Below are 14,654 nucleotides of genomic sequence, written 5' to 3'. Positions count from 1 at the left end.
TTCGGATATTTCCAGATCGGTTTCAGGCCTCATTCATATGTGGAAATAAATCGGATATGTGCCAATGCGACTGTCATGTAAACAGGAAGATCGGATTTTCTGAGGCATTAGGCAACGTCTCCGCGGTTTAATGACGAGAGAAACCCCGACGCAGATCTGCAAAGGGACGGATGGCCCGACGAAACGTTGTCATCGTAGGAGAGGAATGTGGAGAGGGTCACAGGAAGTGTTTTCATATGACTGTAAATTTAACGAAAATTTTTGTTAATTTACATTTATTCATTTCAAGCAATTAGTAATTTATTTGTAATAAACGCTTTAAGTGGGCTATTTAAATTTAAAAAGTGCTAGGACTATTTACATATTCAATTATATTTTTAAAACATACGCGCAGATTGTGATGTAATATTGTGTGTGCATAGAAAGAATTTGTCCGCAGCCGCTCAAAAAAGAAAATTGTTCACAGCTGCTCTACTCCTGAGCGCAACTCCTGTCAGTGTTGTGTAAGTACAGGCTCTAGGCAGTTTTTTTTGTGTTAATTTCTATTTCTTGTCGCTGTGCAGGCTCTTTATTGTATAACAGTGAACAGCCCTTAATGTATGTGCCGTAGATCGGTCCGTTGCATTACGAATGAAAGCAGTATCAATAATGTCAAATATGTGATGTGCAGTCAAGTTCGGCTGTGTGTATGTTGTTTTAACGAGTGTTCTCACCGACACGCTTGTGATTCGTGGAGTTTTAACGAGTTTTATAGACATTGTTTCTTATTCAAAAGTGGTGTTTGGCAACTTTGCATATCGCAGAGCATGAAACATATTTTGTGTTCGTCTATTTGTGCAAGAGAATTTAACCCTTTAAGCATGCGCGATATGTTTCAGATAGTAGCCTATATGGCAAGTGTAAACACATGAATCGGATATGGGTCACAATTTAAAGAATGTGTAAACAGACAGTCAAAAAAATCGGATATAGGCAACAAATCAGAATTGGGCATCAAGACCTGCAGTGTAAACGAGGCCAAAGTGAAGTTTCCTGCCGCCAGCACGTATCTCGGCCAGATTGCGTTCGTTACTAGGCAACATAGATGCGCGGAAGTTGACGGAACATTCTCGGCCACCGTACGTTCGTTACTAGGCAACATAGATGCGCGAACACACGGAAGTTGACAGAACAATCTCGGCCAACCTACGTTCGTTACTAGGTAACCAACAACATCGCGCGAACACACGTCGTGATGGAGAAGGTAAGTTGGAAGCTCGTCTAACATTTTTAGGCTAGAACATTTAATATATAGCCCATCGTATACATTATTATTGATGCAGTCAAAAACTCTACAACTACTTTGCAACCAGGCCAGAAGCTTTGGCTTAGTTTGGCTAGCTTACGTTATCTGAAACTAAGGGAAATGTTAGTGGGTATGGCAAGGAATGAAGATGTATTTCTTAATTTTATTTTAAATTATATATTATACTGTATTAATAGTCTTTCTAGTTACATTAAGGCAACATGTTATTAGGGCTCCTCCCCTAACCGCATGTGATCTCACTCCAAGCTTTTGATAAAACTTGAGAACCCTGTGTTTACTAATGAAGTTAATTAATGTTGAAACTTGAAACCTTAAAGAAACCTTGTTGTAAAGTGTTCCGAAAATTTTTTTCCACCTCTTCAAAAATCAATGATCGCCCCTCCAGGCCAAGGTTGACACTGCATGCAAATTTTTGTATGTAACCATTCATTGCAGGGCACTTCCAGTGTGTAGGGGAGAAGGAGATCAAATGGATATAACTTTTTTTTGTTTTGTTTTTTTGTTTGTTTGTTTGTTTGTTTTGAAAATTTACAAAATCATTGGAAATGTTTTGCCAGCAAAAAAACAAACAAACATCCTTAAGGTAACCGACTCGGGTAGTAAAAAAACGAAGCATTTTTTTCACATTGCCCTTCAATGTGTTTTCAGTCACATTTTTTCCCACCTCACTGTCAATACAGTGTTGTTAATCCATGTCCATTCATTTGTCCCCACTTGACTTAGCCCAATCCAGTAGTCCAAATTCCCTTTCCTGCTCAGATACATCTGCAGAGATGAGATATTGTCGAAAAGGCATAAAAATACATTTAAATGAGATTCACTCCTGTTAGTTTTAATTTGACCATATTTACAGAATTACTGACCTGCACACGTTGATTAGTAATGACGGCAAGATCTCCTCCCTTCCTCTGGCATTCCTCCCTGCTCAGCTGCCAGGTCAGACGGTTTTGAGACAAGAAGTAACAAGTATTCTCGAACGTCAACCAGCCCTTGCCACAATCACTGCACAGATGCCCTGCACACATACATTTAAGTGGGGAAACAAGAAAACTCTGAAGTGACGTAAAAATAAGTTGCATGTGGGAAAAAAAAATAACTTTTAGACAACCCTATGTCTGTTGTTCACAAACTCACGAGTTTCTTCAAGAGGTTGTTGGTAAACCTCTTGGCATTTATTCATGCTGCATTCCTGTTCCGGTGGAGACCTGTTCGTCTCCTCTACCACCTGACATGGCTGCGTCCCAGTCACTGTTTATAACATAGTGGAACAATGTTTCAGCACGCCTGACCTCTAAATAAATAACCATTTCCACCAAAATACCATAGTTACTAGACTTATTTTTTGTACTGTAAAGTCATATTAATGTAAATTAATGTAAGAAGTTAGTGCAAGAAGTTTTTACAATATTTGTCACTGTGTGTAACTTTTCTATTTTGATCACATTTTTCTGAAGGTAAATGCTATTTTCTTTTTACGTAATAATTTTAACCCACCTATATTGTTCTAAGATCTGCACCCACTTGTGATGCATACAAACATAGTGAAAAACATTCAAATATTATTCTTAAAGGGGTGGTATAATGCCCTTTTCACAAGATGTAAAATAAGTCTTTGGTGTCCCAAGAGTGTGTATGTGAAGTTTTAGCTCAAAATACCCCACAGATATTTTTATATAGCATGTTAAAATTGTCACTTTTTGAGGGTGAGCAAAAACGCACCGTTTTGTGTCTGTCCCTTTAAATGCAAATGAGCTGCTGCTCGAGGCACAGAGGGCGGAGCTTACACTCAGACATGCACTGAACATTTCAAAAACTTTTAGCCTTTTATGTTCAAACCGGATTCAGACAATGATGGAGAGACTCAAGAAGTGACAACATGATTAGCATACTCTGTCTTGATAATCTATAAATCGTGTTCAGGGGGCGGGGTTTATGTCAATTCTAGGGTTGGTGATGTCACTAACCCAGGAGGAAGCTTGTGTAGTCCCTACCAGCCGTTTGTTGTAGTCCTTAAAAAGCAATTTCTTTAAAAGCAAATATCTCCCTTTGCTTTGAACTTTGAGCGTTGTAACTTTGCAGATGTTGTTTGTGCTCAAACAGAAACATTACACACTGACTAAAGTTAAAAAAAGTTAAATCATAATCAACCACTCCTTTAATCATTCTTGATTATGGTACAACGGGTCTAGACCACTTTTAAGGAAAATGTCTGTTTTTTTTATTTTTGTATCAAAGTGTATTATGATAAAGTGGTTTTAATTCAATCATTATGGAGTAACACAAATTAATATAAAAAAATGTTAGAGAATTTGGGATACTACTCTGGCAAAAAAATAAAAATAAATACGGACTTTTCCTGTTTTTCATTTCTTTTGGCCTTTCATAATGTTACAATACATTATATAACAGCTTCTGTATTATTCTGCTATTAGTTATTAACAGGTTTATAAACAGTGTGCATACAGCTGTAAGTTTTGTGCAAGGAGAAAATGACATCCATGCATTTAGCACCATTGTCCCCTATCAGCAAACAGTGTGTTTTAAGGTAGGGCTCGGCGTTATTATCATGATCATTGTTTTATATCAGTCAATATCGATAATTATTACGATAAATGTAAAATCTTTATTTCTTTCAAGTTTAAAGGCAGATTTTTGCTAGCTACTAGGTGAAAGTTGTAGAAACCAGAGCGTTAATTGTGGTTTTAAACTACTCTTTATTGTCAGAACATATCATGACAAACACTTGCCAAACAGGTGAACATTTCACAAATCTGAGGTAGAACATTCAAACATTTGTCATTTTTCCTTAACAAAATAAATATCTTTATTGGAAAATTAATTTCTTAGTTTCTGCATGTGCTAATGGGGGATATTGTTTCAAGTATTGAAACAGGTTTGTGTTGCCTGACTTTGATGGTACGTAACTTCAGCACAGTTTGCAGTGCAGGCTGCAATATTAATATTACATGTTTTGTCTCGGAACTATATTTGACAGTGAGTTGACAGTAGTATTAGCTTGAGTTAGGATGCAGATTTACTATGTTAAATTTACGTTCATTAACAAAAACAGTAACATCTGTTAATATATATATTACTAGGCTAACGTTACAGTAAATCCATGGTAAATGATGAGAATTTGTAGACGGAAAAGCCTTCTGACTGTATCGTTGCGCACAGTGTTTCTCCTGTTTGTCAGCGCTGTTTCATCTGCCTTTAAACGGTTTAGATCACTGAGACATTTGTGTTCTCTTCGCTGAATTCAAGCGTTTCTCACTGGATCTCGTGACCGAGACCGATCAGATTAAACACATCTGCTCCAATGGCGATTCTAGGGGGTGGCCTGGGGTGGCCGGTGCCACCCCTGAAAGCTCATTGGCCACCCCTGCGGCCACCCCAGATCTGATAGGTAGGTCAAGTTCGTCAACACAAGAAACGAGAAATGTTGTCAATCAGTGATGACAGCTGATCAACTGATTTAGGGCCAGTTTCACATTTTTAACTAACACAGTATCGGTCGTACTGAGACTGTGAGAGCTGATTTCTGCTCAGCGGACGTTTGGCCATGCAGGTCAGATGACCCATGAGATAAGAGCACGCGCGCTGCACGGTGCACCTGCTGCTGCTGGTCCGTGAAACAAGAGGACGTCACACAGTTGCAACAATACAACAACGATGAAAACGCTGGAATCAGTCGATTAAGAGGTATGGTCGGGACCCAACGCAACAGAGTGCGGCACGGGAATATAGATCTGATGGCCGAGTGCGGGCGCGGGCGGTAATGCACTCGTGTGTCGATTCGCGGGAGTCGGGACTCCCGCAAAATAGAATGATCTATAAATTGAACAAATAAAAACGAATAAATTGTCATTCATCTGTTGCACAAAAGCAACAAGAACAACTAAAACAAAATAGAAACTATTTACAGGCCAGAGTCTCTATTTATAACATGTTTGCAGCGTTGAACAATGTAACCAATCACAGACATATGTGTTGATTTCTTGAACGCAATGGCCAATCAGATGCATTTAAGATAGAATCCCCTCACCACTCAAAATGGACTTTTTGTTCAGTGCTGAATTCTGCATACTGGCAAATCATCTATTATATCAAACAAAGTGTAGATAATATGAAAGATTAATTATGCTGCCAGTTTCATTGATAATAACAGAGATTTGTGAGATGGCGATGAACTGAGATGTCAGCTTTTTAGGAATTATTAAGTGAGAAATCCGTCCCGCGCAGGTCTCTAATGTAGACTTTAAAAACAAACCACTAACATTATATTTACATTAACAGTAGCCTAGGCTGCAATCTAGTGTATGTAAACCTTTTTGCAGATAAACACAAATGCATTTTCGGACAAGTTAATGGCCAAGTTAATTGAGTAAATAATATCCCCCACTATGGCAATTAATAACAGACTATAGTAAACACATTTCCTAAATAGGCCTGTGACTATCTTACATTTTATGAAATAGTACCATTATTTAAAAATAAAGTTTGCACTTTGTTACTATTATTAAAATCCTCTATTTCCTCTAATCTAGATCCAACTCCTCCCACCTTACATATAAGAGTTTAAAGGTTTACATAACATTACTTTATAGTATATATGGCCACCCCACTCTAGTTTTGTGTCCCATCTTGGCCACCCCAGTAAAAATGTCCTGGATACGCCACTGATCTGCTCTAGTGAGCTCGCGCTACCTGCGCTGCCGTTTGGACCTTGAGCCGAGTGGATAAATGGTCCGTGTGGCGCGCGGTACAAATGAGTTTCGTTCCGCTTTTGGCGCATAAACATTATCGAACTCTTGATATCTTTTTATCGCGAAAAAAAAAATATCGCGATAATTATCGTTTTCGTTTTATCGCCCAGCCCTATTTTGAGGGTTAGATCCTAGAAAAAAAATGTTTCATTCAAATTCAATTTGAATTCACACACACACACACACACAAAATAGTTGCATTTGAAAGTTCAAAGGCCATAAGTGGTTCTTCAAGTATAGTCAAACCATTTATTGAATTATAATTATTATTATTATTAATAAAAGTAATACATTTACATTTCTGTATGTAATGTAATGGGGTAATAATACTATTAATAATAAAAACTGAAGTTAGCTTATATTTTGTTTGTTCAGATATTGTTGACAACAATGCTTGTTTCCAATATCAAAAACGATAGCGTATTTTTGACCAAATTAGCCAAAAGACAATAAAAGAGTTAAGTTACTAGTAAAACAATAGCCTAATAGGTTCCGAGTTCTAGGCCTACATTTAAAGACAGTTATACTTACACTTAATTAACAGTGCAAGGACCACAATCAGCAGCAGGACGCAGATGACAAAAAGAACCAGTGAAATGATGCGGTAAACACGAACCTTCCGGTAAGTATCAGTATCAGATGCATCTGGAGAAAAACATAATACATCCTGTCGTTACATGAACCGTCAAATAACAGAAATCAAGAAGTGTGTAATAACATCATTCATCACCTGAGTCTGGCGGCAGCTTTTTCGGCTCAGACTTGCCGCCTGCGTACTTGCCGAAATTGCACAGTTTTACGTACATGTCTCTTCTAACGCGCGTCTAGACAGAGTTTGCTACTGTAATGCGCACTTACACACTACGGGTGGGTTCGACAGCGCGCAGGGGCTTTGTAGACGTTCATCCGTCACTGTAGCAACGTACAGTCTGATGACGACGCTCCGTAACACAATACAGGCTCTGTGTCCTCGTGTGCCCTTGCTTATTATGAGACCTTGAAGCTCTCTCCGGACAAAATAAGATACCCGCTGTCCTTCAGAGAGCAAGATATGCAGCTGTGTCCCAGATATGGGTTTTACATTGTGAACTATGGTCATACAAAAGACTCTTATCAAATTACAGAGCAATCTATAATTTATGCATGCCTGCGGGGCCATGGTAACCTATGTTTCTAGAAACCACTTGGGTTGGGTATAATCGGATGCTGCTATGGATCAACTGTTTAGTATTAAATGAAGCACTACTCACAATGTTCCCACAAATATTTTTTTGCACAGGTATATCCAGTGGCGTAACTTTGTTTAAAAAAGTGTGTGTGTGTGTGTGTGTGGGGGTGGGCTGTACAATAACATTACGATGTCCAGCAATCGATATAAATAGTACATTGATTGGGTTTAAGTGGTCGTTCAATGAAGCCTTTTATATGTTGATCCGACTATTTTAAGCATGTATTTAAGTGGTCCAGGGGTAGAACTTTTGCCAAGCGTGACAGAGGTTCTGGGTTCTAATCCGCACTCATATATATTTTTCTCATCAAAACCGATTATAATTTCCAGTGGTTGTATATCAGACAGGCAGGGACACTTTGTGTGCATTTTGTTTTCTAATTTCACCGGAACGAATAGAGAGTTTCTCCACAACGTATGAAGTGCGCGTCCGAATGAAGACTGTGCGCGAGCCAGAAACAAACATAGTATCCGCGCCACTGATCGCAGCGGCAACGAGCACTTTGATCAGTTGATTTAAAAAAAAAAACACACACATTTCAGCGCTAGATCGTCTCTTATTTAAAAAACGAACGAAATTAATGCTCTTGCCAGTTAGGCACTTGGTGTTTTAAGCCCCCAACAGCGCCTTCCAGGCAGCGAGGGGATGGGTAGGTTTAAGGTTGAGGGTAGGGTTAGCTGCCTCTAAGGAGCCATTGGGGGCCTAAAACACCATCGAGCTGTCAGTTAACTGGAGATGTTTTGTTTATTTGTATTGGTACATTCGTGCCGCGAGATGTTTCAAAAGTGGTGGGGACAATATCGACCTTAGAAAATAGTGGTGGGCAGTGCTTTAAGTGGCCCAAAAGAGGTGCCGGTACTCTATTATTATTATTATTATTTTTTTATTTTTTTATTTTTTTGCTGACTCCCCTCCTCCCCAGGGGTAACAACAACTATATTGATGGGGTTTTATATACAGCAGTCAACAGACGACCTTATAAAAAAATAATAAATCATTTTATTAGTTTGTGGATTTGCTTGAGCTAGAAAGAGCAACTGAACATAAATAAAATGTGCAAAAGTGTATTGAAAAAAATACCCTTAGAAAGAGCTACTGTAGAAAGAGCTACTGAACATAAATAAAATGTGCAAAAGGGTATTGAAAAAATGTTGAACAAAATGTAGGCTATAAAATAAATTATAAAACATAATAACATAATAACCATAGAAGAGTAGAACATAAACATGAGTCTTGAAGATGGTTCATTTCTTTAACCTTGAAAAATATACAAAAGCAGATTCAGCAAAATACACAGTAGCCTACACCAAATGAAAAATGAGAAATACTGTACAAATCATTTTCTTTTACTACTCAGACTCAGAGTCTGAAGCCAGGAGAGCATATTAAGTGTTCATTGTATTTGTATTTTAACCGAGCAGCTATGGTTGCGCGTTTCACACACCCTCTCCGAACCACGTTGAGTTGTTGACACTGACAGCGGCAAAAGCGACGTATGCGCTTTTCACTTGTAAAACTCAAGGGTGTATGGGTAATAGTCTCTGCTCTCGGTGGGACGAATTAGGAAGCGTGCATTGTGAAGGGCGCTCTGAAAAGCGTCAGCGCAGCCAAAGGATTAAAGGTCCCATGACATGAAATTTTCACTTTCTGAGTTTTTTTAACATTAATATGAGTTCCCCTAGCCTGTATATGGTCCCCAAGTTTCAAAAAAATTAAATCGGTGTAAATCGAGCTTTTGCTATCTTTCTCTGCCTTTGAGAAAATGGAGGCTCAACCGGGCTGATCTTGAATCTCCTCCTTATGATGTCATAAGGAGGAAATGTGACCTCCCCTGTCTCTGCTTTGCCCGCCCAGAAAATATTTTCCGCCCATGAGAAAATGCGCTAGGAAGTAGGAACGCGCGCGCGCGATTTTAGTTTGTCCACGAGAGATATCATGGCTTTTGAGCGAGCGAAGCATAACAATTGCTCAATAATTGGATGTACAAATGAACACCGAAGGGTCAATACAGAGCTGGGCTTGCTGAACGTCTGAAACTAAAGTCTGGATCACTCTCTTTGGCTCAGCTACACACCTCGGACAAGTAAGTCAACTAATGATATATAAGTTTGTTGCTTTACTGTTTATGGTTACCTAGATTTTACACGTAGAATGTGGCTGTAACATTAGCTATGCAGTTTATGTGTGTGAATACACACACTGTAACGCGAGTGTTGTACACGTCTTTGTTATTTGGATAACCGTTTTCCTGTTGGTTATATGGCGCGCGCGATATCCGCATTTCAAGATCGCAGAGCTTGATGTAATTGTAATAAGATAAATACAGACGTTACAGATCTCTCATGAAAAGGCAACAGTAGGTTAGCGTTAGCTACATGATAATAACTGTAAACCATCCGAATAAAGTACCGTATCCAGACATAATATTTTAAACTAACCATTCGGAAAACGTCCTGCTGGAGCCGCTGAGTTGCAACTTCTTCATCCGTTGCTTCTCCATCTGGATCAGATTCTGGGTCAAACTGAAATGCTTGAAAGACTGCAGCTGTGTCCCAAAGTGAAGGCTGCATCCTCCGAAGGCCGTATTTGAAGGCCGGATGGCCGTATTTGAAGGCCGATTGCGTCACCGCGGCGCGACGAAGGACGTCCCAATTCAAAGGCTGCATCCTTGGAAGGTCGCATTTGAAGGCCGATTGCGTCACGCGGCTCGATGAAGGCTGTCCCAATTCAGTTCTGCATCCTCCGAAGTCCGTATTTGAAGGCCGGTTGCGTCATCGCGCCGCGACGAAGGCTTCCCTGATTCAAAAGCGACGCCAAATGCACCCTTCGTTTCCCCGTGAAAAGAAGGATACATAAATGGACACTTAGCGGCCTTTTCTACCCCATAAGTCATTGCGCGCCGTTGACGACAGCATTTATTTACTTATTTTTAAAGGCGGCCGAGACTAGAGATCGGTGGTGGACAACAAATTCACATTTAAATGTAAGTATTATGTTTTAATTTACTCAAATAGCTAGCGAAACCAGAGTTAAATTTCTTTTAAACTTCTTCTTAACTCCTTCGTCACCATTGCGTGGCTACATTTATCATGTCGTTTTAGGCAAAACTTGTGATAATAACGTTATTAGTTTAACGACCTATTTGTTATATTTGCACTTGTGTATTATAAGAAATATCACTCACCCAATAAAGCCCAAAACAATAAGAAAAGCAGTAGATAAGGCAATGGGGTTTCACTTTTATGTGTTTTTGTAGTGCTGTCATGCTATTTGGTTTTAACCAAATTTTAGTATACAGAAATATGATTTCTTAAGTATTTTGTATGCATGTCTTGAATGCACTTAAGATTGCTCCTCTGTGTTAAGTACCCTTTTCTGCTTTTTTAGAACAATTCAGGAAAAAATGGGTTTATATATAATTATATATATATATATATATATATAAGAAAAGTAATACACACATCTTTGCTGAAATGTATTGTCCTGTTGTTGTTAACAAGCCATGGTTCATTTGCTCTGCCTTTAGGATTGCAAGTGTCCTGGGACAGGTGAGCGTGTGAGTGGGAAACCCACTGCTGAAACTTGGCCCTGGTTTGTCCTCATGGATGAGGTTTTGGGACAGAGGCAATGCACCAACCCCCCTGTCCTCATCGCCTCAATCCCTGAGGACACACCAGGGCCGAGTTCAGTAGTGGGTGCCCACGGTGAGGAGGAGCCAGGGGCAGCAGCACCAGCACCACCAGTAGCACCAGCAGGAGCACCAGCACGAAGGCGGCGAGACAGGACGGGTTTTTGAACTTGATCAGAGAAGAAATGCAACTACAGAGGGAGGCAGAGGCGAGGAGTGCACAGGAAAGAAGGGAGAGGATGGACAGGCTATTTTCTCTTCTTGAGAGAATGATTGAAAAATGTTCTACATATTCTTGTTTAACTTTTTTCACTTTTATTTTTTAAAAGAAAAATTATGTACATTTATTTTTATGCTACTTTAATTGTGTAAATAAAAGAGAATGAATTGTTCTGGACATTGTTTATTTTTGTAATGACAGTAATACTTTCTGCATGAAACAAATTCTATACCTTTTTATTTTTTCAAATAAAATTGGTAAATGAAAATCATTTGTTCTATAGGCTACATTAAAGCACTTTTTCCAACTATTTACAAAATACGTTAACATATCAAAATCAACATAAACATTTAATTTTACAATACATAAAATAAGAAAAAAAATGATGTAGACTCTATTGAGCTGAGCTGCTGGACCGGGATGGGCTGCCCCTAAGGCCTCCTGCTGGTGGGACATCATCTGGGATTGTCTCCAGAGCGTTTGAGTGCATATTTCCACTATCCACTAAGTTGTCTACCAACAGGTTTGCAGGGCTGATTCAATCGACGGCTTTCTGAAAAAAGTACTTTTAATAACTACTGCATTTATATTAGGCTACTACTGCATTACTGCGTATATGTTGCATTTTACTTCTGTATATTTTCAATATACAGTAATATCTGGTTGTTACATTATATAGGCCTAGCTACTTTTGTGTAGTTTAATGTAATCATATTGTGATGTGAGGAAAAAAGTACTTCAGTAGCCTAGGTTACTTCACATTTGTAAGTGAATACTTAACGAAATATGCAGTTCCGAAAATTAAAGTAACAAAATTAGTCACAATATTAACAAATTGTTGCTCACTACAGCAGCGTCCCATATCAAAGGGCGCATCTGACGCGCTCGGACCGGTCTAGCCTACGAAGGACTGTTGTCGCCTGGCAACTGTGACAGCTGCCAATGACGAGCGCGAGAAAGGCTAAACCGAAAATACATGACCTGGCAGCGCCGGGGCTAAAACATCCTCACCATGTCCTCAAGTAAAATATAAAACATAAAAATGAATGACAATAGCCAATTCTGGCTCCATAGCTGTTTACTGTATCAAAATGAATGATCAGGATAGTAGCTGTCCTCTCGCACTGTTGCTTGGCGCCAGGAGCGGTGATCGGGAACACCTGGCTGCGCAATTAGGAAATCCAAGGAAGGCTACATGGAGCGTCCTTCAGAGGACGCATAGGCTGCATCCTTGAAGTCTGCGTCCTTCGAAGGATGCAGCCTTCAACATTGGGACACAGCTTGCGTGTCTTCGTGCCATTGCTATATCCAACGTAAACATGCACGCCACGTTACCGTTGCGCAAGATGGTCAAGGCCACACCCACCCTCCACCTTGCGCCGCCTTTCTCCTCCTCATTAGTATTTAAAGCTACAGACACTGAAACGGCCCGTCTGAAGGAAGCTCATTCTGGGACTGGCTTGTAGTGGCTATAATTCTGCACCAAGGCTGAATTTTTGGAAAGAGATTTCAGATACAGTACTAGGGACCACTAAGGCCTGTATTAAAGCCTACAAAAAGTAGCATGTCATGGGACCTTTAAAACAGATGTGCAAATGAGCGTACCGGTACGCTAAAAGCACGTTCTGGGCGCACGGAGAGGTGGCGGTACGCTCAAGAGCTATATTTGGAAGTGGCGGTACTGTGTACCGGCGCGTACCGGCCCACTTAAAGCACTGGTGGTGGGGACATGTCCCACCCGCAAATTACGCCTATGGGTATATAGCTAAACTGTAAAAAACAATGTTAGTAATTTTAAAGGTAAAGAATATGCTGCTGTAGTAACCGGTATTGGTTAACTGCAATGGCAATTAACATGACAATTTATGTAGCCCAGTAAACTTTTTTTGTATTAATCTAAGCACTACCACTACAACTCTCAATATTCCCCAAAATAAGTCCATCAAATAGTTTTTGCATAGGTACAGGAAATAAATATTTTAGTTGGTTCTCCCAATTTGCTCGCGCAAAAAAAAACTAAAATGTTTTGTGAGCGAATGCATAGTTTCATGGGAACTCCAAATATTTTGCACTAGAACGCAAATTTAATTAAATATAGCTACACTTTCTTCCCATCTCATTATTTTCCATCATGTTCCTTTTTAGTGCTCGGAAAGGGGACATTATGAAGTTCACAACTGTTTTATGTTTCCTTAAGTTTTTTTGTGTTCTAATCTACTGTCACCTAAATGCCACTTTGATGCATTCAACATTTACATAATACATGAGTTGGGTTTGGTAACCGCAGCTACTTTTTACTGTAAATGTAAGATTTTTTTTTTTTATTATAATTTTTTTTTTTTTTTTTACAGTGTAGACTATTTATGTACATCTTCTGCATACCCTTTTATCTTGACATCAAAATATCTGTTTTGTTCCTCTATTTGGCCTTTTTTCACTTGTCCTGTTTTAGACCAAATAGACAGCTGGACTCTCTATCACATTTTTGTAACTTGTGTAACATATCATACAATGAATAATGCACATGAATGCCCGAAAAGAATATTCATTTAAAAAAATACAGCATTGTTTTGAATACTTCTGTATTTTATAATTTAAACACGTACACAAAACTTTAAAGAAATCAAACTCCTGGCATTTTTATCATTAAATGAGTGCTTTTATTCACTTTATTAGCAATTAACTGGCCTAAAATTTGCAGTGATAGGAAAATTAGTTTTGATGATTGAATAAAAAGTGTTTTACCTTTATTGATTGTATGAGAGCGGATTGAAGAGGGCAAGCCATACACATGTTCAGATGGGTTAGTGAGAGAAGAGTAAACATTCCCTTCATCTACGTCTTCCTCTGCGATGTCAGTTGGAGACAATGCAGTTTAATAGAAGAACAGTTAGATATGAGAAGAAAACTTGAGAAAAGGCTTTGTGATTTGTATAATGACTAATAACTAATAACAACTTGTTTACTGCTGATATAAAAAATTATTTGAATAACCATTTTACCTTTTGTCTCCTCCTGCTTCTTCTCCTCATCCTCTTTTTCCTTCTCCTCAGCCGTTGCAATCTCCTTCAACTCCACTTCTACTTCTGTCTTGCTCGCCATGGCTTTTTTTTCTGTCTGCCAATTCCCTTGAGTTTCGTTTTCCTGACTAATTTGTCAGAGGTCCCAGTAGGTGCAAGCTCTTTATGGTTTAATCTCCTATTGTCTCAACTATTGAGGACAAATGACACAGTAGTAACAGACAAGCTTCACTTTTAAATATGCTGACCTGAGAATTCTCTCACACCAGGATAAATCTGAACATCACACATGATCATTTGTTTTCCCGCAAGTTCCTTATTACACTCCGGCAAGTTGCCACGATATCCCTCACTTCTCTCTTTTTCATACTGTCAGATTGAATCAGACCACTAATCATGTCTCATCCTAATGGAAAAGAAATTCAAACCCGAGCCGCTCTTTAAACCTTATAAGTTTAAGTGTTAAATATGTCTAAAAATTGCTG

At 39.0% G+C, this 14,654-nt stretch overlaps 1 protein-coding gene and 1 long non-coding RNA gene across 6 annotated transcripts in view; one reads left to right on the top strand and one right to left on the bottom strand.

Moving 5' to 3' along the window:
• The window catches only part of LOC309484678 (C-type lectin domain family 2 member B), a 36,676-nt gene extending 22,080 nt beyond the window's left edge, over positions 1–14,596 (bottom strand). Inside the window, exons 1-6 of one of the 5 annotated variants that reach the window (XM_082151024.1) lie at positions 14,152–14,596; positions 13,895–13,996; positions 6,604–6,717; positions 2,441–2,554; positions 2,170–2,321; positions 1,971–2,071 (exon numbers count right to left, since the gene is read on the bottom strand). In XM_082151024.1, coding sequence (XP_082007150.1) covers positions 1,971–2,071; positions 2,170–2,321; positions 2,441–2,554; positions 6,604–6,717; positions 13,895–13,996; positions 14,152–14,251 — 683 coding nt within the window. In that variant the 5' untranslated portion in view covers positions 14,252–14,596. Of the gene's footprint in view, positions 1–1,970; positions 2,072–2,169; positions 2,322–2,414; positions 2,555–6,603; positions 6,718–6,802; positions 7,289–13,894; positions 13,997–14,151 lie in introns of those variants that run through there. The other 4 variants (XM_082151025.1, XM_082151022.1, XM_082151021.1 and 1 more) reach the window with 4 other exon arrangements.
• On the top strand, positions 7,862–11,326 carry LOC309484681. Its single transcript, XR_014200937.1, has 3 exons — positions 7,862–7,893; positions 8,027–10,284; positions 10,828–11,326. It is a non-coding gene; the product is annotated as an uncharacterized lncRNA (long non-coding RNA).
• Positions 14,597–14,654: the final 58 nt, after the last annotated feature.

The sequence above is a fragment of the Leuciscus leuciscus genome (genome assembly GCF_965113295.1).
Source record: "Leuciscus leuciscus genome assembly, chromosome: 20".
Lineage (NCBI taxonomy): Eukaryota > Metazoa > Chordata > Actinopteri > Cypriniformes > Leuciscidae > Leuciscus > Leuciscus leuciscus.
Note: the sequence above shows the minus strand (reverse complement) of the source record. Positions and strands in the feature narration are given on the sequence as shown.